At 44.2% G+C, this 24,749-nt stretch overlaps 1 protein-coding gene across 1 annotated transcript in view; it reads left to right on the forward strand.

Moving 5' to 3' along the window:
• Positions 1-8,254: 8,254 nt before the first annotated feature.
• DPYS (dihydropyrimidinase) overlaps positions 8,255-24,749 on the forward strand; it is a 55,120-nt gene continuing 38,625 nt past the window's right edge. The window contains exon 1 of the mRNA XM_006122392.4: positions 8,255-8,819. Coding sequence (XP_006122454.2) covers positions 8,559-8,819 — 261 coding nt within the window. The 5' untranslated portion in view covers positions 8,255-8,558. The remainder of the gene's footprint in view (positions 8,820-24,749) is intronic.

Below are 24,749 nucleotides of genomic sequence, written 5' to 3' on the forward strand. Positions count from 1 at the left end.
ACTTCTGCAGGATGGCCAAGGCTCTGGCCCCACGCTGCCACAGGCTGTCGCCAGCCTGATCCTGCATTGCTGGGAGCTACCCCGAACCAGTGCTGCAGACTCTTGGAGGCTGCTTCCAGCTCCAGCTCCGCTGCTTCAGCCCGGCCCTTCCTGGATTGCTTTCCTGCCACTAGGCTGCCAGTGATCTCTGATCCTGGAACATCCATGGTCTTACCAAACCACAGATGTTGCTAGACTAGAGAGGTCTGGTTTTGGGAGGTGCCACCTGTATTTGAATAATTAAATCTATTTGGATAAGTCTTCCTGTCGAGCACTACTACAATGCATCGTGATATGTCAGACTACACATACAAACAAGTGAACAGTGTAAATTCTATTCAAGTCTACAGGTTTGCATATATAGATTTGATAGGGGAGAAGTGAAGCGTTGTCAGTTCTGAAGGAGAATGATTAAATAGACAAGATAGGAGTAAGATTTGATTGGACATTGGCCACTGAAAAATAGTTTTTTGAAATCTTGAGACAGCTGAAGAAATGCTAAAGATACATAGGTTGTCCAATTAAACTTTTACTTGCATTTAATTTTCTTTAAATATGACATCAGCACCTGTGAAGACTGCATATTTTTGTAAGAGATTTGTTTTCCTGCATTACAGTTTCCAAATGTGGAAAGCTCACAAGTAGATGTAATTTCTTCCTTTCACATACCACTTTTTCTCTGTCATCCTCTATCATGCAGTCTCAAATATAAGGTTGTTTGCTTGTCTCTCTGTAACACAAGTATTTCACTTATCTGGTTTCCAGTTACATGTCCACCATGTGCATGAATACAAATGAATATTTTGACCCTTCTCTGCTCCAAAATTAATTCCAGTAGAACACACTGAAAATAAAGCAATTTCCTTAGAATTGTACTTATTATTGTTTTATTTATTACCCTGCTAACAAAATCAGAACCCTCAGGCAGTTTATGCTTGTTCAAACTACTAATCTTTGTGCTAATTCTAAGACATTTATATTCATTTCATCAATGAGTGTTAATACTTCATTGCAACCGGGAATTAATCAATGGGCTCAATTTCACTTCAGTTTACATGTGTGCACATCCAATGGACAGGTAGCTTTTTCCTTTGGGTGGCACATGAGCCCTCTGCTGCCCCATGCTGTTGCGTAATGGTAGAAAGGGTGGAGCCTTCCCCCTACTTACTGATTGTGATTGGTAACTTCTGCAGTTCTTTTCACCCATTCAGGAAAATGGTTTCTTGTATATAGATAATTTTTATTAGATCTGGGTGTTCCTGTTTGTTCTAGGTACTAATAGCCAGGACTGGGGAAATGCCTTAGTTTCTGGGCTTCAAGCAGTGCTGTCACCAGCTCCAGAAATCCATGCTGGTAAGTGATATCCATTCTCATGTTTAAAATTGCCTCAGTGATGTTACATCTGGGACATATGCCAAATCTCCAGAAACACTAAACCCTGAACTTAGGAGACTAAGCTTCATCACCTTCTCATGGAGGCTGCCCTGCAGCCATCTTCAGAGTCTTCCTATTTTAAGTAACTACGGAGTACCAAGCACTGTTCCCTAATATTTTCCATTCTTGATTGGGTTGACTTTTCTTGTGCAATACCATGGTTATGATTATGCATTATATGGGTGTTCTCATTACTAAATTGGGCTTAAAGGGTGATGTAATTGCTAAATGCATTTACATACTAAGATAAAAAGATGTGATTGGAGTTAATTTGTTGCTTACTCACATCCCAGGTAGGCAAGATCCAGGATGGAACAAATATCAGCAATGCTCTTTTACCCCCTCCACCTCTGGGTAATCTGTTCTTTTCTAATAGTCATGTGTAGATGTGCACCACCAGAACAACAAAAAATCTAGATTTATTTATTTCTAACAGTTTATAGGTATGGAAGAAGAAAATATTAACACAAGGGACAATTAATAAGGAGCAATGCTTAAGATGTTTATTTAATTTTCTTTGATAGTAGCACTACCTTTGGACTACATATATATTATTATCTTTTCTAACAGCTCAAGCTAGTAAACACACCAAAGTGGAGCATACTGAAAACAGCTATATAAATAAGACATGGTCATTATGTAAAAGCATAAAAAATGCAATCAGACCCTCAGTTTAACAACTTACTCCAATAGGCCACTGAATCTCCACTAAAGTTGCTCTTAAGAGAAAAAAGAAAAAAGCATGTGCCAAAACACTAGCATACTACAGACTTTTAAAGTTCAAAACTATCCCTCTTGCATGCATATTATCTATATGTAGCTCAGCTTTAAGATGCTAAACAAATTTATAAATAGTCATGCTTTTCCTGCAAATATTAATACAATACTAGCTGACATTGGAAAGGAGAATAAAAGGCATTCATTCAGACTTGCATAGTTTTTCTGGGATGTCAATTCTTAATTCAGTTAATAGTGCACAAACATGGAATAGTAAGAAAGTTAGAAAGCAACACAGACAGCAAAGCCACAAACAACCACTGATAATAGGAAGGGAAGTAAAACATCAGACCGTTAGTTATGGGAATTTTACATGAATCTTTAGGACCCATAGTATGCAAGTGAAGCAGAACATGTAAAAACAGAAAAGTTCTCCTGGTTTGAAACTTTCACATTGTTCACCAACTCAAAGAGCAGAAGCCCCAGAGCATATTAACATATGATTCAGAGTTGGTAGACACAAAAATTGTGCAAAGAGCTTGCAAATAAGGTATTCATGCTACAAAACACCTAGCATTTCTCTTCATTATGTCCTTGGCTACCTAAGAGCTAGATCTATACCAGGTAGCAAAGACCTGTTCTTAATGCAGACTCCTTCCAAACAAATTTTAAAACTTAATGAAAATCACTTATCTGGGATCCAACTTTAATTGCACTCATCCAACCCCTCCCAACCCAGAAGTCTGGAGGAGAGTACTAAGTTTCTGTAGTCATATCTCCTCTCCTGGCCACCCAGTCAGGAGACAGGAAGTCCCAAACTCCCCTTTTCTCCCTCCCCAGCAACTCCCTCCTTCCTTGTGTCCCCTCCCTACCAGCTGGGAGAGGTGCTCCTCCATTCACAGCATAGAGCCCATTCTCCCATCCAGGTAGGTTTGTGTGCAGCAGCCCTGAGCCTCTGGGCAGGGCTTATTAAGCAGCTGCATAGCCATGCTACTGTGCAACTTACAGGGGAACCTTGATACCAAGCACATCAGCTTGAGTATGGAGTGCTCCTCCAGACATTATTGAATCGTGAAGTCTTTTTTCTTCCCTCGTAACAAACTGTTTTTGAAGGACTCATTCTTCAGAGGGTCAAAGTCTCCAGCATTGTCAATCTAGGCCATGCCTATTCCCGCAGCTCCCCTTGGCTGGAAACAGCAAACAACAGCCAATGGGAGCTGCAAGGCTCTGTGGCTACTGACAGTTTAGGTAAACTAAACAGTGCAGACCTATCAATGGCTTACCTGGCTAGGCCCACAGCCCCCTCTGAGAACCACTATTCTATAGGAATCTTGAAACTTTACTGGTACAGTGTCATTCCTGGGACACCTACTTTTGTGTCTAGTGCTTAGGCCTGATTTGGGTAAGCTGAAATATAGTTCTCAGCCTCTATGCCTTGCATTATACCTTTTGTATAGCTATCACATTAAATGAACTAGGGAAATAACCTAGATGGGACTACGGTGAGATAGGTGCATAACTGGCTAGATAACTGCTCTCAGAGTAGTTCTTAATAGTTCACAATCATGCTGAAAGGGCATAACAAGTGAGATTCCACAGGGATCAGTTTTGGGACCAGTTCTGTTCAATAGCTTCATCAGCAATTTAGATTTGGCATAGGGAGTACGATTATTAAGTTTGCAGATGACCCCACGCTAAGGGAGGTTGCAAGTGCTTTGGAGGATAAGGTCATAATTCAGAATGATCTGAACAAACTAGAGAAATGGTCTAAGGTAAATAGGATGAAGTTTAATAAGGGCAAATGCCAAGTACTCTACTTAAAAAGGAACAATCAGTTTCATGCATACAGAATGGGAAGTGACTGTCTAGGAAGGAGTACTGCAGAAAGGGATGTAGGTGTCATAGCGGACCACAATCTAAACAAGTCAACAATGTGACACTTGTGTAAAAAAAAAAAAAAAAAAGTAAATGTAATTCTGGGATGTATTAGCAGGTGTGTTGCGAGCAAGACACGAGAAGTACTTCCCCACTACTCTCTGCTGATTAGGCCTCAATTGGAGTATTGGGTTCAATTCTACGTAACATATTTCAAGAAAGATGTGGAGAAATTGGAGAGAGCCTGGAGAAGAGCAACAAAAATGATTAAAGGTGAAGAAAGCAGGCCTAGGAAGGAAGACAAAGAACTGGTTTTGTTTAGTTTAGAAAAGAGAAGACTGAGAGGGGACATAATAGCAGTTTTCAAGTATCTAAAAGGGTGTTACAAGAAGAAGAAAAAATGTCCTCTTTGACCTCTCATAATAGGACAAGAAACAATAGGCTTAAATTTCCGCAAGAGAGATTTATGGTGGACATTAGGGAAAACGTCCTAACTGTCAGGGTAGTAAAATACTGGAATAAATTGCCTGGCGAGATTGTGGAATCTCCATGATTGGAGATATTTAAGAGCAGGTTAGATCGACATCTACCAGGAATGATTCTAGATGGTGCTTGGTCCTTTCATGAGAGCAGGAGACTGGATGTAATGACCTCTCAGGGTCTCTTCCATTTCTAGTATTCTGTGATTCTGTAATCAATATGATTAATAATGCAATAAACCCTCTATTAAAAGTTTAATTAAAATAATTTTGTAGAAGTCCCTTTCCCTCTTTTGATGGAGAGAATATTATGGAAAAATAACCCCATCTGAGAAATGTTAATACACAAATTCTAGAATTCAATACAAACATAACTTACTTACATATATAAGTTTTATCTTTTCCTTGGGGGCTGGCTGTTTCTTTGTCCGGAGGCTTGGGTAGTTTCTATGGGCTGTTGATGACATATAACACATATGGAGGTTCTGGTGCTTGATGTGATCTTATGCTATGCATTTCTTCATAAAGCTCCTATCTACAGCACTATGGGTGCTATTGGTGAACTAAGTGTGACTAGAAGGGGAATTGGAATAGGATAGACTGAATGTGGCTGATTCCTTGGCATTTCTTGACTTAATGTCCTAATCTTTGATTCCATGTAACATAAGGCATAAATAACACACACATAAGAATACTATGAAGAATAATCCATCCTCTCCAACCACTTTCCATCACTACATGGGTATCAATACTTCATCTGTTCCACCAAATCTTTTTTCAGGGTTTTTTCTGCTTGATCCATGATATTACTATAACATAAGAATGGCCATGCTGGGTCATACCAAAGGTCCATCTAGTCTAGTATCCTGTCTTCTGACAATGGCCAATGCCAGATACCCCAGAGGGAGTGAACAAAACAGGGAATCAAAAAGTGATCCCTTTCCTGTCACCCATTTCTAGCCTCTGACTGAGGCTACGGACACCATTTCTACCTATCCTGGGTAGTAGCCATTGATGGACCTAATCTCCATGAATTTATCTAGTTCTTTCTTGAACCCAGTTAGTCCTGGTCTTCATAACCTCCTCTGGCAAGGAGTTCCACAGGCTGACTCTGCGCTGTGTGAAGAAAACCTTCCTTTTGTTTGTTTTAAACCTGCTGCTTATTAATTTCATATGGTGACCCATAGTTCTTAGGTGCTTACTTGTTCTATGGGAACAAGTAAATAACTTTTCCTTCTTCACTTTCTCCATACTTGTCATGATTTTATAGACCTCTATCATATCCCGGCTTAGTCTCCTCTTTTCTGAGCTGAACAGTCCCAGTCTTTTTAATCTCTTCTCATATGGGACTCATTCTAAACCCCTAACCATTTTTGTTGCCCTTTTCTGAAACTTTTCCAATGCCAGTTTCAATTTAATATGATTTTTTTCTTTCTATTTGTATGTATAGTTTCCTGAAACTTTTGTCCCTGATCATAAAAACCATTAGTCAGGTTCAGGTTAGGCTTTTAAATCTTTCTCTCCATCATGTTTGCTTTGTCAATATTTCTGTGGCTCCAGAGAAGTAAAAATGCTAGGACACAAATTACTGAATTACTATATAAGAGTGTAGTACGAGCAAACATTGCTCAACATCAAACCCTTTTATGTGGTACAGGGTCAGGTATTGATTATATAACAGACAATTTTTAAAGTGCATGAAGGAAAGTTTAGAAAAATCTTTGGGGTCTGATTTTCAAAGTGTGTAGGACGACAAGTCCTACCGGAAGGCAAAGGTAAAATCACACTCTTGTGGAAAAACATCAATAACAGGATAAGATGATGCATTTTCTTCTCATAAAGTCCAGTGAGTTTCCTATTCTGTAAGGGTAAGTTAGGTCAATCAAACTTCATGCTGTTGCACCATGACCATATCAAACATTTACCAAGTTTGCATAAATGTTGCTGTTAAAGATTTTCTTGTTTGTTTGTGACAGCTAAATAAATTTACAGAACTTTGATATCTGCCAGCAATATAGTTAGCTCCAAGGGCAAAGCTTTCAAAAGCATCTAAGTCATTATTGGCTCTTAGAAGCCATTGGAACCTCGATTCTTTAATTCATCCTACAGGCATCTTATACACTTTGCTGCAGTCCTCTTTTGGTTGGTGCAGTAGAGATTAGATCAAATTCCTTTCTAACTGGCAGACATTGTCTGGGTGCAGTATAACCAGTTATGAAGGGCTTACCACCTCTGCAGTGCGCCAATTCTTTGTTGGGGTTCGACTTATGGCTAAATTATTACTATATAGAGTGAGATATAAATGCGAATTGTTGGTTCAAGGTGCTCTATTCTATTTGTCAATCACTTCTGTACTTCTCATTGATAAATCACCAAGAATTGTTTTTCAGTTAAGTTCTTAGCTAGTTATTTTGACACCCTAGGAAACACATGAGCAGGAGAGGGTAATTGTGTTGTGTTAAAGTGATCCAAGTGTGTTAATGTGTGCTTTATCAACAGCGGTTTTACAAGATCTTCATTGCTTCCTCATTGGTCAAGCTCCCTTTATTTTGCTTGTTGGACACATACTTACAATAACTTCGAATTTTTTAATCTTCATTTTCATTCTCCTGTTTCTTTTAGGGCCTGATCCCACCCCAGGTCAAGCAGGAAAGCTATAACATTCTCCTTTTCTCCCTATTTAATTTCTTCCTAATGAGCCTTGCCCATTTTGAATCCAGGAGAATGGAACCCCTATTTAAATGAAGTCCATTCAATGAAAGCAGCTATTCCAAAAGGGGAAAAGGGGAGGATTCCTGACTTCCATACCCCCCAGTAAACATGGCAAGTTCCTTGAGGGAGGAGAGGAGGTAAGGGGGCAGCTTGGTACCACTTTGCCACTACCTGATCTTCTTGTGGGACAAGGATAGATTTTGGGGAGTGGGGAAGCTGGCCTGCTCCAGGAAAGATTGGGAGTGGGGGCCGCCTCCATCTGTGAGAGCTTCCCTCAGTCAAATGGAAAGTCCTTGGATTGTGACTCCACTATCCAAGTAGTGGTCCTTGCGAGGGGATTGAAGAGGACAAAGGGATTTGTGAGATTGAAGGACTTCCCCTGTACCCTCCAAGAAATGGGTGATGTCGGAATACTGGTCCTTCCCTACCCCATAGAAAATTAGTTCAGTGGGGAGGGGGGTGTCCCCCATTAAAATGGAGCAACCAGAGCAAGTTACGGCTCGAAGGGAAACCTGAGGGGTGGTGAGGTAACCCTAATTATTACTATGCCTAGGGCCCAGACTGGCCTTAATCCAGCCCTGGTCAAGCAATGAAACTTGCTCTGCTGTTGAATAAAGGCAGACTCCAGAGCTATCCCATCAGCACTAAATACTAGTGTTTTAAAGCTCAAAATAAGTGTCCAGGTTTGCAAAATAGCTCAGCGTGTTGTGCACTGCTCACTTCTGAAAGTCTGTCTATGAGCATCATAGATGGAGCATCAAGTTTGAGCACCCCTGAAAATCTGGTCCTTATTAGTTGCCTAAACAAAAGCTGAGCTCTTCTGAAAAGGAGGCCCCGAAGTTGCTAGTTAAATATTCTACAAGAAATTGGTGAAGCCTCTGCTTTCTCTGACTGGTGCAGAGTAGTGATCAGCAGATGTTACGTGCTAAACTTGGGGCAGTGGGTGGAGTTAGTGGTGGAGGAGGAGAGTCCTCTGAAAGAGCTATAAATACCAGCATGTCAGTCATGCTTGGGAGTCACTTGTCAATAGCTTGACGTGCTGAGAGAAGCAGACTGGTGAGAAAGTGGGCAGCAAAGCACCTTTCAGAAGGAACTGCTGGGATCAGTTTTAGAGGAGGAAGCAGGAATCTGTCTGTTTCATTCCTGCCGTGTGTTCTTGTCTGCTCCTCGGTATTCCTGCTGAGGCTATATTCCTACAGAAGAGAAGGCTGAATCTAGTGCCTAACAGTGCCACTGCTCCTTTGCTCTCAAAGCTCAAGCCCCTCTGCTGCCCACACTTGCAAGGACCCTGCAGCAAAAGTGATGGCTCCCCTACAGCAGAGGATTTTGATCCAAGGGGGGAAAGTGGTGAATGAGGACTACTCACAGCTGGCTGATGTATATGTGGAGGATGGTGTAGTGCAGGCAGTGGGACCGAACCTGCAGCCTGGGACATCTGCTGGGCTCCTTGTGATAGATGCCTGCAACAAACTGGTGCTGCCTGGGGGGATTGACACCCACACACACATGCAGTTCCCCTTCATGGGCACCCAGTCCAAAGATGACTTCTACCAGGGAACAAAGGTAAATCAATCTGTCTGTCTCGTCTTTATCAGGAGGAAAATTCATGACCAGGTACTCAAGTCTCTTGCTGAAGAAGGGAAGTCATCTCCTGAACACCCTTTCCCCTGTTTAGAGAGTTAGCACCTGAAAGATGAGGGTTTTCTCATCCATGTTTCACTACCCCTCTATCTCTCTCAAGGAAGTGCCAGTTTGAACCCAGTTTATATTTGTGAGTGATGCCCTCATTTTCCCTAGTTCTTGTACTTGGATTCTATTTGCTTCACCTTTGCAACGATGGCAAATTACACAAGCAGCTCCAGCAAGGTGTTGGTTCTTCCTGTAGTGCAGCAGAGTTTATTGCAATTTATTAATTAACTTAATTACTTATATAACTTGCTGATATCATGGTCTGGAGACTGAAGTTCTCTGACTCCAGAGCAGCTACAGTAGTGCAGCTGCCCAGCATTCCTCACTTTTCCCTGCCAGTAGATTTGGTTCATCACCTGCCTCCACTAGCGTAAAACTGATGTCCAGAACTGAGAGTGTACCCCATTACCAGTCCTTGAAACATCCACTCCTCTAAAGGCACAATTGCTTGTTGTAGAAAAGAAAAAAACCCAATTGTGTACCCTCACAAAGAAGATTGGGTTAAATTAAGTCTAGATTAAATTCGTATTTAATGTACCTGACATTGTACATAAGTAAATTAAACTTTAGTTCTGTGATGTAGTGATGCCATGTAATAACCTTGCAATTATGATTTAAGATATTTTAGTATTTGTGGTCAGAGATTAGGTTAATCTGATTTTAAGTGTAGATCAGACTTTCATTTCCTGTCCGCTATACAGCAGATTTAAAGTTGTTAGGCTGTCTTAATATGCATTCACCCACTAACTTGCTTGCATTTCTTTTATATTTAACCTGAACACTGAATTTCAGAGTTTGTAATGTTTGGGTTTTTGGATAATTTTCAATAATCTTGTAAATTGCCAATATGTACTCTCAATATTAACTTTAGTGTAACTTTAGTGTAACTTTATACAGGCAACTTTCTACTGTTTGTTTTTATCCTTATTAAAGAAAGTTTTTTTTTCTCAACTGTACCAACACTGTTAAAATAGATGGATCTTAAATTTATTGCAAAGTGCTCAGTAAAGAATGATTTTGTATCACGGCAAAGCAATTTTCTAGCACAGAAAAGTAACTTGTATGTCAAGTGTATCATGTTTCCTGTTGGTTAGATTTATAAAATAGTTAAAAGAAGACACTATTTGATCTCTATATGCATGACTGTTTATTAAGGTTGAAAACTGAAAGAGAATTTAACTCAGTCATGGGTGTTTTGCAAGATCCAGGCTCTGTAATAAATAGCTGGTAGATACGAGAGAATGATTAGCAATGAATTTATTATGGGACTTTCATACCTTTATATTTTTAAGCTCTCCATGAACTGACTACATTTTTCTTCCAAACCATCAATCTATAAATAATGGCCAAAATAGCTCTTAGTTTGAAATCTGTTCAATGAGTAGACTTTTGTGGAGTATTTATATCGCCTGTCATCAGAAATTGAAAATTCAAGTTGTTAGTTTTTCTGGGACATGTGGATTACATGGCATGTTTCTGTTTCCTGATTGGAAAAGCAAAATTCTCAAATCAGATTTCTGCTCTAATTATTCATGTTAGTATACAAAACATTCACTGTCTGTGAATATTCTCCAAAACTGATGGTTTGTTGTTGCCATAAATATTCGTGCCCATGACCATGTTCATCACCATATACTCGGAATGAATGCAATTCTAGATTATAGGGATTTATGCTCTTCTTTCTCTCCTCCCCTCAGAGTAAAAGGCTGTGCGCAAGGCTGACCTTAGAAGTTCAATGCTTATATGATGCAGCTGCTCACATGCTAATGAAATATGCCATAGATTTGTAGGTTTTAAGGTCAGTAAAAACCATGGGAGATCTAGTCTGAGCTCCTGAGTAACAGCAGCCATAGAACTTCATCCCACACTACACTTAATTCGAACTAGCGGAGCGCTTAGTTCGAACTAGGAAAACCTCATTTTACGAGGATTAAGACTAGTTCCAACTAGCTAGTTCGAATTAAGGGGTGTGTAGCCCCTTAATTCGAACTAGTGGGAGGCAAGCCCTCCCCAGGTTTCCCTGGTGGCCACTCTGGCCAACACCAGGGAAACTCTATGCCCCCCTCCCGGCCCCGGACCCCTTAAAGGGGCACGGGCTGGCTACAGTGCCCGTGCCAGGTGCAAGCCTGCCAGCACCCAGCCAGCAGACCCTGCACCTGGCACGGCTCGAGCCAGCCACCCGATGCCCCCCAGCCCTCCCCCTCTTCCCGGGACCAGGCTGGTGGCTCCCGGGAGCTTGCCCGAGACTGCAAGAGGCAGGCACCCGCCTGGGCTAGTGCGGACATCGTGGACTTTGTCCACGATCTCCGCACTAGGCACAGGAAAGTGGCCGTCTAGGGCAGGATAGCTGCCAGCCTGGCCACCCAGGAGCAGGTGTGCATGAAAATCAAGGGGGGCCACTGAGACCCCCGACCCTGAGCCCTGAGCTTACAATGGCCGTCCTGGGTCAGACCAAAGGTCCATCTAGCCCAGTAGCCTGTCTGTCGACAGCGGCCAACCCTAGGGACCCTGGAGGGGATGGACCGAAGACAGTGACCAAGCCATTTGTCTCGTGCCATCCCTCTCCAGCCTTCCACAAACCTTGGGCAGGGACACCACTCCTACCCCCTGGCTAATAGCACTCCATGGACCCAACCACCATCACTTGATCTCACGTCCCTTTCAACTCTGTTCTAGTTGTAGCCTTCACAGCCTCCTGCAGCAAGGAGTTCCACAGGTTGACTCTTTGCTTTGTGAAGAACAACTTTCTGTTATTAGTTTGAAGCCTGCTACCCATTCCTTTCCTTTGGTGTCCTCTAGTCCTTCTTTATGGGAACTAATGAAGAACTTTTCTGTATGCACCCTCTCTACCCAACTCCTGCTTTTAGAGACCTCTATCCTGTCCCCCCTCCTCCTTTTTTCTAAGCTGAAAAGTCCCAGTCTCTTTAGCCTCTCTTCATATGGGACCTGTTCCCAACCCCTGATCATTGTAGTTGCCCTCCCCTCTCCTACCCTCTCTCTTCCCCTCTCCCACCTCCTTTTCCCAGTCTCCCCCAGTTTTGTTCAATAAAGACAGATTCCATTTTTGAACACAATTCTCCTTTATTTTGTACATCAAGAAAAGGAGCTAGGGAAGGGTAAGTGGAAGGAGGTGAGGGAGGAATGGGGTACGAGCCCCCGATGGGGAGGACTGGGCTGGCTCTGTGGGCTTCTGGGGGTGGAAGCTCTCCTGCAGCCCCCCAATTGCCCCCTCTCCCCAGATGGCAGCCTGCGGCAAGTGCAGCCGGGCTGATGGCCGAGTGCTGTGATGTGCCCAGTGTGGGCACTCTGGGCACTCCAAGCCAGGACTGGTTTGCAAGCAGGGCACCCCTGAGAACTCTCTGTCCGGAGTGGGGGTCGGGTCCCTTTAAGCGCAGCCCTCGGCTAGCCTGAGACAGCATCTCCATGCTCTAAGTCCTCCTCTGATGCGCTGCCGGCACTGCTTCCGGCCATCCTTAACCCCGGTTCAGGGTCCACTTAATGTGGACATGCTAGTTCGAATTAGCAAAACGCTAATTCGAACTAGTTTTTAGTTCTAGACACGTTAGTTCGAATTAGCGCTGTAGTGTAGACGTACCCTCATTCTCTCCAGCCTTTGAGTCAATTGAGTAGGGTTGTTGGGTTTTTAGATGTTTTTTTGCTTTTTTTTTTTTTGTTTACCTCCAATGTTTCAATATACTTCTAAAAATATGTGCACTAGAACTCTATGCAGCATTCTAGGATCAATCTCTGCCCTGTGCAGAGGTAAAATCACCCCTCCTCCTCCTCCTCACTATTCCTCTATATATACATCCTAGCATCATATTAGCCCTTTTTGCCATAACAGTGGAAGAGCTCCTGGTTCAGTTTTTTTGACTGGTTTGTCCCCTAAATCCTTTCCAGGTGTAATATTTTCCAGGATACAGACCCTCATTCTGTGGTTATAGTCAGCATTCCTTGTTCCTAGATATGACACGTGTGTGTGTGTGTGTGTGTGTGTGTGTGTGTGTGTGTGTGTTAAATGCATGTTGTCTGCATGATTCCAGCCATGGGCAGCAGGTATCATAGACAGGTGGAGGCTGTGCCTCAGCAAACAGCCTTCCCTGGCCTCACCCATGCTCCACCTCTGGCCAGGCAGGTTGGAGCTTACCAGCCTCTCTTCCTCAAGGAGTTGGTCAGCTGGTGCTGGGGCTGCACTGCTATTCCAGTACTCAGATCAGGGTTGGGGCGGGTGGGGGGAAGGAGCACAACAACTGCTCTGACTGTCTGGAGAACCAGTAATGGGGCGGGGGAGCATAGAGACCACACTGCCCAGGGACTGGGGGCACTGAGGCTGTGCTGCTTGGCACACTGGGAGTGGGGCCTCTCCCCCAAGCTGCCTTGGTCCTGGGATCAGAGGCTATGGGTGGGGGTCACTGGGTTTCTGTGAGGGAAGTGGGAGAGGGCAGAAAGGAAAAGACAGGGATTTGGCCACAAGGGAGAGGGAACCCAGCTGCTTATAAGCCCAGTTTACCAAGAAGCACAGATTGTTCTTTACAACTTTCCCATCCTCCTCACTATTCACCCCCTCCTAATCTTTGTCAATGAAAACTTTATCATCAGCCCTGATTTCATATTTACATCAAGACGATTGCCAAAATATCGAATTGCTATGGGTCAAAGGTCAGTCCGAGGAATTCATTAGAAATTCCCCCATCCAATGATTCCCCATAGACAATTATTTTTTTAGATGTTAGTTACATAGCTCTGAATCCATTTAATGTGCACTTTATTGATATATAGTGCTAACAACAAGAATATGCCACATAAATGCTACACCGATGACTCAAATGACATGTTCAGTCCCACATCCAAATTGGTTAGTCACATAGTGGTGCACTACTAACTGTGTGTGAATAGGTGACATGGACAGGCTCAGGCAGGCTGGAGGGCTGAAACATATTTGAGGCTATAAAGGTCAGACAAGCAGAGAGGTCAGGAGCATTGAGCAGACCTGGAAGCAGCTGGGAAGCACATTAATATTTTTGTATGTGCTAGCTGCTGATGCCCATACATAGGCCAGAACTGTCCGTCCTTGTGCCTCACCATAATCTGATCAGCTGGGTTGAGAAAAACTTCCCCCCGTTGTAGAATATGCACAGTTTGCCAGCTGCAGTCTAGATTGTATTTAGTTTTTGCTTCTTTTTAAGTTTCTGGAGTAGGCCACTCTGAGAAATGGGCTGATAGAACCCATGGATCTATATTTGCTGCAGGAGACAGAACTGCTTGGTTGACTACCTAGAAAAAAGGTTGAATCTTTTGTGAGTTGCAGTGAAACACATCTTGTTTACTTCTTTGACATGATTAATTAGACATAGTCAAGAAGGATCCCTGGTGTTGAGAGACCCTTGTTTTAAAGCAGACACAGAAATCTGTATAATGGTGATCCTATTCACTTCTGCCTTGGTCACATTAGGACATTGGAATTGTCATTCTGGGCTAGATACCCATTTAGTCCAATGTAGCTTTAGTGCTATCGGTCTATTAAATTTTACTCTGTAGTTTCCTCATGTTACCAACAGTCAGAGCAGCCTAGAATTCCTAAATCTTAATCCTAAATCTAAGCCTTAAATCAGGCAAACTGTGTTATGAAGCTGTTCTAATCGATCATGATGAAAACTGGCAGAGCAAGTGGTATTGCATTATTTGTGCTAGGTAACTTGGGAAGGTTAATGCATGTTACTAATTTTTCTAGGAAGTTTACTTTGGGCCTGAGCCTTCCTCTCTTATCCAGGTGAGCATGTGTTGAAAGAATGGACCCTGTATGTGTCTAATTCATGCCTGTAACTGATTCATGCAGTGGTATTTATTCAGATTGTAATAATTAGTAAAAGCAGCTTTCTCTGAAATAAACCAAAACAAATGATTTTGTAACTATAAATATTTCACATAAAAATGAAAAAATAAAACTTAGCTCTAAATTGTCTATTTAAAGGTATTCCATTCGGCACAGGACATTATTTCAATAGAACAAACCCATGTTGCTAAGAAACTTGAAAACTCTCCAGATGCATAAAGACTAGCAGCTTCTCTAGATGTAGACATATAAAAGGTGTTATACAATTAACTCTGATTGCAAGGCTATAAACACATATACATCAAGAGGTTCTAAATTAAGACCAGAGCACTAGTGTTTTGGGATGTCCCTGAAGTAGTGAGTTGTGCATCTTTTAACCTGTGCAGGCTTAGCTGAAATTCTGATGAAAAACAAGGTTTTATCACACACTGTATGCAGTATAGCTGTGGCCACATCGCTCCTACAGTATTAACTCACCCACCTTGTCTCCCTAAGGTTAAAATGCATTGTCCTCTATTATTTGGGTCAGATTCTTGACTGTGGTCAAGGTAAATACAACACAACGTGGGCATGGGAGTGCACAAGTGATTCTGAGACAGCTATGCTCACGCCACAGTCCTGGCACATCTGTGTGACACGGCAGTCCCCTGGCATCAATTAGAACAGATTAAAGGCTGCTTTAACTTGTGCCAGCTCTTAGGAGCCTCAGTGTGCTGATAGCAGCTAGGGCATGGGATACTATGGGCATTGCCCCCTCTGCTGCCCACAGCAAGGCAGTCCAGTGTAGGAGGTACTGTGTCACTGGAAGATTCACTGTCACTGGGATGAACTTCCAATGGCCAGCAATATAGATTTGAGAGCTGTTTTGTGTCATTACAGTGACAGAGCTAGGCTTATTCACCTAAATCTTCTATTTGTTTGCTACACACACACACACACACACACACCCATCTGTGCACACCATGTTTTAGGTGTTTTAAATTTGCCTTGATGTAAAAAACAATATGGAACTGTTAGGGGTTCGCCCCTAGTAGGGGGTAGCCCCTTCTTTGGGGTTGACCCCTTCCCCAGTCGCTGCAACTCCCCTCGTCGCCTGAGGGTCCGTTAGTCCTGTGATAATCCCTTTGTTGCCTGAGGAGTCCTTGTGTCTGTCGGGAGGAACGGGGGACCTGGACCCTCCCTCTCTCCAAGTCCAAGCCCAGGACCCTAAGAACAGGCATAAGTTGCGTCCTGCTCGGCCAGAGGGGCAATGCCGCAACTCACCGACCCCCTGGGTCCTCCTTGGCCCTGTCCTGGGCTGCTTCCTTTCCTCGGGCCATACTCCGTCCTGGCCGCTCCAGTCACCTTTCTCGCCTGGTGCCTTGCTGGCCTCGGGATCTCGCAGCTCCTCCGTACTCCGGTCCTGGCTTGTCCACTTTGAGGGCTCCTGCCACTGACCAAGTTGCTGCCCTCCTTCTCCCTGAGGGCAGGCACCCTCCTTTTTAAAGCTGGTGCCCTCTTCCCAAGATGCTGGCACATGCTTCAGCCCCTGTCACCCCGTCACAGGAACACTTGTTAAGTACCAGGGGCACATTCACATATGACCAGACAAAATGCCCTTTGAGTATCCTCTATCCCTTAAAAGTAAGTGTTTACTGGGCCGAAACATGAGACTGTGAGTGACATCAGCAGTAATGTAGCCAATATATACCTGGCTTTACATTATTTGCATGCTACATTTGTATTTAGTTTAATGCTGTAAAATTATTTCATAAGGCTAATCTTAAAGCTGTGAAATATACAGTAATGCTTAGAAGCCATATAATATTTATTATGTGCTATAAAAACACAGAAGAAAGATGGGCTCTGCCCCATGCATCTTACATATGAGTTTTTTCACAGCTTCCAGTGGTATTTTTTGTGTAATGTATATAGTATGCAATATTATTACTTCTGTTTTTAGGATCCATAACTTTTCCTTTAGCAAACATGTGAAAGATGCTGAATTACAAGAATAAGATCATATGTTTAGACAGCTTTCAAGACCTAGAACGAGGCAGGGTCCTGCAAAAATACTTATGTGATTGTGGAATTGCAGGCCATGTTTAAAACATGTTCATAAGCAGGCAGACTGAAGAATGCACAGGCAACAATTTTGACATTTCTTGAATGCCTCACATTGCAACCATGGTCTTGAATAGAATATATCATTTTACATATCTTATTTTTGTGTGTCCTTTTTTAAGAGGTTCTTAACAGCACTTAAACATTAATGTTCATAGTCTCCAAGCAAGCTAGAGAAGCACTACTATCTTCTGGTGCACAGAGAGGAAGAAATTACTTGCCACACAGTAAGTTTGTGGCAGAGGTGAGAATAAAACCAAATTTCTTGACCACTGCTTAACTCTAGAGTCAAATACAACAAGAATAAATGTTTGATTACAACAATAGTTAAATGTTGTTGTATAATGTTCACTTAACCCCAAAATATTTGTGAATTTGACATGAATTTGCTGCATACTTTTGGTCCTAAAATAATTGCAGGGTAGAGTGGTTAGATTGGTGGGTGCCATCCTTTGTAATATTTTAGTCCAGTGGTAACTACCAGACTATAGAATAATTTTCTTTCTCACTGGCCCCGGGTATTTTATTTAAAGTGAAATAGCTCCAACAGGAGAGATTGAGCAAGACACCCTAGAATATGCTATTGACTGGTGGTTAGAGGACTCACCTAGGAGTGGGGACACTTGGATTTAAGACCCTGATCCAGAAAAGGGATTGGAATTTGTGTCTCATGCATCACAGGTGAGTTCCCTAAACACTTGGCTAAAGATCATGAAGGAATTCTTTTTTAATCTAGCTCTTTATTTTGTTCACTCACTTTAAAAATGCTCAGAAACCAAACAAAACATGTCAGGTCAATCCCAAAATGAATTTTTTCCAAATTTTTCAAGATCAAAAATTTCAACAACACAAAATCTGTCTCTTTAATGTCACACCATCCTCTATCCCAGCTGTGTTGTGTTTACCCATCCACCCAAAGACCCTAAAAATTGCAAAGCCTGTGTGACAGATCCCTTCTTCCATTCCACCTACCTCCACAAAGGTGGAAAAGTAGTACTATATCCTGGCAATGGGATTTGAGTAACTGTACACCCATACCCCATTGGGGTGCCATCAATGAAAGCGACAGGCAGGGCCAGGCAAGCAACACACTGAAAAATAAAGATGTTGAATTTGTTTGGCAGGAAAAATTGACAGCCAACCTGCAATTCTGAGTGTTTAACCATCAGGTCCTTCTATGCAGCTTTAACCTGTGGGACTCCATCAGCAAGTTCATGGAGGGCATTCCATATGAATGAGCCTAAGAGTTTGCCACCTTCGTGGAAGAGGGCAAAGCAATGGTGACAGGTGCTCTCCAGTGGGGATGTTATGGACTCGGTGGCTATGGTAGTCACCTCTGCAGAGGTCATGAAGTACAGTTCCTGGTTAGAGCCCTCCAGGACCTGCTCTTCAGGACCTCCCTTTTGAGGGAGCAGGGCTTTTTCTCAGAGCTGCTTGATGCATGGCTTCACAGCCTTAAAAACTCCCATACCATACTCCATTTCTTAGGGTGTACACATCCCTCAGCAAGTTAGAAGGCTGTTCTGCCCCTCTCTTCCTCCACCTCCATTGAAGTTGACATTTGTGCCTCGACTCAGCTCTTACAGGAAGAAGGACACAGAGGATTTAAATAGCATCACCCTTCATCTTCCCATTCCCCTTCCTAGCCTCTTCCAAAGGCCAAGGAAGTCAGAAGCAGGCATTTTTGAAGATGTACTCAAGGACAGCACCCCAAGTCACTTCCCAGGATCCACCCCTATGATCATTCCTCAATCCTCTGTGCTTCTTGGTCAGCCTACTTGGAGATGACCTTAGACCAATGGTTGCTCAATGTAATATCTCCAGGCTACACTCTGCAGTTAGTGGCTGACTTTTTCCCACCCTCCTTCCCCTTCCCTCTTCAGGGACCCTTCTCATGAACAGCTGCTCATTCAAGAGGCTGAGAAACTCCTACACTTGGGGGCGGTAGAGGAAGTCCCTCAAGCGTTGGTAGGCATAGGGTTCAACTCCCACTGTTTCCTAATTGCCAGATCAAAAGGGGCCTTGCACCCATTCTGCACCTGCATCACCTCACCAAGTCTCTTAGAAAGCTAAGTTTCTCATGGTCACTTTGGCTTTCATTATTCCTTCCCTGGATCCAGGAGTCTGGTATACTGTCCTTGACTTAATAGATGTGTATTTTCATTTCCTAGCATAGACATTTCCTTTTTTGTGTGTTGGGCCACCATCATTTTCAATTCATGGCACTGTCCTTCAGTCTCTTATCAGCCCTGGGAGTGTTTACGAAATTCATAGCACTGTTGGCCATATACCTGAGGTGCCAAAAGGTGCATATTTTTCTGTATCTCAGTGACTGGTTATTAAATGGCTGATCCCAGGAACAGGTGCATCATCAATGAAATCTGTTTTTCTCTACCTCTTGTGACCTGAGGCTCTTAATAAACAAGAAAAAGTCAACCTTAATCCTACTTCAACACATAGAGTGGTCCTTGAATCTACTCAGGCCAGAACTTTCCTCCTTGAGGTAGATACGCTTAAGGGCAGAGATAGGGTCCAGAGTGACTTAGACAAATTGGAGGATTGGGCCACTAGAAATCTCATGAGATTCAACAAAGACAAGTGTAGAGTCCTGCACTTGGGACGGAAGAATCCCAAGCATAGTTACAGGCTGGGGACCAACCTGTTAAGTAGTAGTTCTGCAGAAAAGGACCTGGGGGTTACAGTGGATGAGAAGCTAGATATGAGTCAACAGTGTGCCCTTGTAGCCAAGAAGGCTAATGGCATATTAGGCTGCATTAAGAGGAGCATTGCCAGCAGATCCAGAGATGTCATTATTCCCCTTTATTCGGCTTTGGTGAGGCCACATCTGGAGTACTGTGTCCAGTTCTGGGCCCCCCACTACAAAAAGGATGTGGACGCATTGGAGAGGGTCCAGCGGAGGGCAACCAAAATGATTAGGGGTCTGGAGCATATGACCTACGAGGAGAGGCTGAGGGACTTGGGTCTGTTTAGTCTGCAGAAGCGAAGAGTGAGGGGGGACTTGATAGCAGCCTTCAACTTCCTGAAGGGAGGTTCCAAAGAGGATGGAGAGAGGCTGTTCTCAGTAGTGACAGATGGCAGAACAAGGAGCAATGGTCTCAAGTTGTGGTGGGAGAGGTCCAGACTGGATATTAGGAAAAACTATTTTACTAGGAGGGTAGTGAAGCATTGGAATGGGTTACCTAGGGAAGTAGTGGAGTCTCCATCCCTAGAGGTGTTTAAGTCTCGGCTTGACAAAGCCCTGGCCGGGTTGATTTAGATGGGATTGGTCCTGCCTAGAGCGGAGGGCTGGACTTGACGACCTTCTGAGGTCTCTTCCAGTTCTGATTCTATGATAAGGGGATGGTTGGATGAAATAACATGATCTTGGTAACTAATTGACCATTCATTACCAGTTGGAAATAGGTCAATGGAGGGATGATAGGAGTTGCTATAGGGAACTTTCTGGGTGTCTGGCTGGTGAGTCTTGCCCCCATGCTCAGGGTTTAGCTGATCGCCATATTTGGGGTCAGGAAGGAATTTTCCTCCAGGGTAGATTGGCAGAGGCCCTGGAGGTTTTTCGCCTTCCTCTGTAGCATTGGGCACAGATCACAGCTGAAGGACTCTCTGCATGTTGGGGCCTTCAAAGTATTTGAAGGCTTCAATATCTGAGACATAGGTGAGAGGATTATTCTAAGAGGGGTGGGCGAGATTCTGTGGCCTGCACTGTGCAGGGGGTCAGACTAGATGATCATAATGGTCCCTTCTGACCTTAAAGTCTATGAGTCTATGAGTCAGTCCCAAGTCCTAGTGGAGCTGATATGATGTATGCAAGCCCACCCTCTCAGCTCCACTTACATGCTTGTGCTTGTCAGGCCAAGTGGTGAACTGTACTTACATGATCCAATACTTCTGGTTATGCCTCAGGGCCCTGCAGATGTACCTGGTGTCAGTCTGTGTCCCCAACAGACACATCATGGACCATGTGGACAGAATCCCAGACCATGTACTGTATTCGCTCACATGGTGATAGAATGCTGCATTGGTGTGGAAGGGAGTTTCCTTTGTGTCTCCATCCCTGTCCATGATCTTTGTGTCCAATGTGTCGGGCCTGAGGTGGGCAATATCAGTGCACAAGGTCATTAATAGAGTCAAGATCGCTCCCTACACATCAACTCAGGGAGCTCAGAGCGGTTCACCTAGATTGCCAAGCTTTCCTGCCTCACATTACAAGTAGGTCGGTACATCAACCAGTAAGACATAGACAGATCATCTTCCCTTTGACAGGAAGCCCTCAGGCTCTGGAAATTCTGTGTGCACCACAACATCCATCTCATAGCTCCATATCTCCTTGGGGTCAGGAACATGTTGGCAGGTCACTTCAGTAGGAGCTTTTGTCTTGCCATGAGTGGTCCCTCCATCTGGAAGTGGTCAGCTTCATCTTTCAGAGGTGGAGAACTCCCCAGGTAGACTTATTCATGTCCAGGCAAAAGAGAAAATGACACTATTTTTGCTCAGTTGAGGGGATTGACAGAGCCTTCCCATTGGATGTTTTTCTGTTCCTGTGGTAAGAGGCTGTGTTGTACACTCTCCACCACCCCCCAGTAACATGAATACACAGAGTCCTCATGAAGATCAAGCAGAAAAGGGCAAAGGTCATCTTCATAGTGCTAGGTGATTGCACCAGTACTGGTTCAGCACACAGCTGGACCACTCAACGGGTGCTTTGTTACAGCTACCATTCCGGTCAGACCTCTTGTCTCACACCATGGCAGTCTTCTGCATCCAAACCTGAAGGTGGTATACCTAAATGCAAGGAAGCAGGAGTGTTCAGTTGGTGTCTTGTTGAGCAACAGAAAACCCTCCACTATGGTGACATACTTGGTCAAATGGAAGCAGTTCATTGTTGGACGTTGGATAAAGGCATTGATGCAAGTGTGCTTTGCTGCAGTTACTCCTGTACTATCTTTGGAATCTCAAGCTCCCAGGCTTGGTCCATTTCATTTGTCAAGGTTCATCTGGTTGCAATCTCAGCCTTCCGTACACTGCTGGAGGATAGGTTGTTTTTTGGCCAGGTCGTGATGGCCAGGTTCCTCAAGGGCCTTCAGTATCTTTATCAGGGACTCTATTTCCTCATTCCTCCATGGAACCTGAACCTTAGAGCCTCTGTCTTCCTGCTCCATCTCCATCTCCTTTCAGGGAAGGTAGCATTCCTGGTTGCAATAACATCTGCCTACCACGTGTCTGAGATTAGGGTGCTCACCTCGGAACTGCCCTATATAGAATACTACAATGGACCTTGAGAGGTCATCAAGTCCAGTCCCCTGCCCTCACAGCAGGTCTTTTACAAAGACAAGGTCCAGCTGTGGCCACACCCAACTTTCCTGCCCAAGGTGATTAGGAAGTTTCATATGGTATTTACTAGCCTTTTTTTTCCTCCTCAAAGCTGCATAAGTCAAAGGAGCGTTTGTTGCATTCCCTAGGTGTCAGAAAAGAGTTAGCCTTCTACCTTGAAAGGACCATGCCATTCCACAAGTCAAAACAGTTGTTCATCGCAGTGGCCAACAGGATGAAAAGCCATCCCATATCCACACAAAGAATGGATCACTGCCTGCATTCACTGCTTCTATGGTCAGACAAAGGGGCTCCCTTCTCCACTGCTCACTCATGCACGGTGCAAGCTTCTTGGTCATCTTTCCTAGCCCATGTGCCTATGTAGGGCATTTGTAGGGTGGCCTTCTAGACACCTGTCCATATGTTTATATTCCATTTATGTGCTTGCTCTGCAGGCCAAGGACAATGCTGGCTGTGGGAGAGAAGTGATGCAAACCACTAGACTGAATTCTGAGCCTACCTCCTGAGGATACTGCTTGTGAGTCACCTACAATGGAATTGACATGAGCAAGCCCTTGAAGAAAATGGGTTACCTACCTTTTCATAACTATTGTTCTTCGAGATGTGTTGCTCATGTCCATTCCATTACCTGCCCTCCTGCCCCTCTGTTGCAGTTGCCAGCAAGAAGGAGCTGAGAGGGCTTTGGGCTGGCAGCACCTCTGATGCTGATGCATGAGTGTAGCACTCAAAGGGGTGCCACAGCTGACCCTACAGCAAATATCTCAGACAATTGTGCATGTGTCCACATGCACAACTGGAATAGAATGGACATGAGCCATCTAGAAGAACACCAATTACGAACAAGTAGGTAACAAGGTTTTTTGTGAGGAGTAGAGGGATTGGGCATTAGCAACTGGTTTCTGTGAAATAAACAGGCAATTAGGTCATATTTGGTTCCTATAGAAAAAGAGACATAGAATCCTTTGTAAGAGAAACTTCTGTGTAGCCAAATTTGGGGAACAATCTGTGTTAATGCAGAAAATGTGTGATCATCAATAAACAGAATAGAAGTGTGAAATATACAGTGTCATAATTTGCTAGGGCTACACCAACATGGTCAGGGATGGAGCCACATCTGACTACCAGGGGTATGTCTAGACTACATCCCTCTGTCGCCAGAGGCATGTAAATTAGACAGACTGACATTGCATTTTACGAGGCATAAGGGATCAGCCGACAAAGGCTTTCTTTGATGTCCGATCCCTGTCTTGACAGCCGCTTTTTACCCACAAACTGCTGACTCGGCAAGACACGGAGGCCATTTTTATTGAAATGAAGCGTGGGAGATTTAAATCCCCGCTTCATTTGCAATGTTGGTATGTCGCCAGAGGGATGTAGTCTAGACATACCCCAGAAGCTGGGAATGGGAGACAGGTGGATCTTTCCATAGCTGCCTTGTTCTATACACGCACCCTAAAGCTGTGGTTGGAAACAGGATACTTGGCAAGATGGACCTTTTGGCTTCTGTTGTAACATGGGATCACAGTATGGTAAATATAAAGAACTATTGCACCAGGGCAGAGTCATGGATTGTAAGGTGCTGGATAACTTTACTCAGCCTCCTAGGACCCCTGATGGTTTTGGTCAGCACTGCTGCCTGGGCAGTTAAAAGTCCCATTAGACATGCTGCCTGGCTAAGGCTCGGTTGTGGCCTGCTCTTTGAACTCCACGGGGCTAGTCCCATTATGTTCTGTCACTGCAGAAGTGACTGGCAGCAGGTTCAACACCTATGTGGGGGTAGAGGAGCATGGGGCTCTGCATGCTGCCCCCACCCCAATCAGCAGCTGCGCCCCTCCATTGGACAGAAACTGGCCAATGGAAGCTGGGGTGGTGGAGCCTCTGGGTGAGAGCTTCATGGAGCTGCTTGCGTGCCTCCACCTAGAAGTCAGCCCTGCTGCTTACCACTTCTAGTGTGCAGCATGGTCTGCGATACCAGGAGAGGCAGAAAGCCTGCACTAGTGCCCCCCCCCTCCCCCCCGGCTTGTGTCACTGACCAGGAGTCACTGAGGCCCCCTCGTACACCTCAATCCCCTCAGGCCTGACCCCATCCCAGAGCCTGAAACCCTAGTTTAGAGCCCTGACCCAGATCCCCCTTCTGCATCCTGAGCCCTTCATTCCCTAACCCATCCTGATGGGGCGTGGGGAAGTGCCGGTGATGGGAGAACCTGCTGGGGAGTGCAGCGGGGAAGCCGCGGGAGCAGGGCGGCCAGTCCGGAGCGGCGAAATGGCTGCAGAGGAGGGTCTGGCACCGGTGCAGGTGCACTTGGCATGGGGCCGGCTGGCCGGGCGATGCAGCGGGGTGATGTCACCCACCGGTGTGGCGCCCGCCACACAAAAAGGTTGGGGACCACTGAGCTAGGGGATTGAATTTTGTCCTTCTAGTGTAATAAATAAAAGCACTGCTTATCTGTAGTTGTAGATGTCAGGGAAAAGATATTGGCAGACAGATTAAGGAGGTGGAAATACATATTTTTAAA

This window comes from Pelodiscus sinensis, chromosome 2 (genome assembly GCF_049634645.1).
Source record: "Pelodiscus sinensis isolate JC-2024 chromosome 2, ASM4963464v1, whole genome shotgun sequence".
Lineage (NCBI taxonomy): Eukaryota > Metazoa > Chordata > Testudines > Trionychidae > Pelodiscus > Pelodiscus sinensis.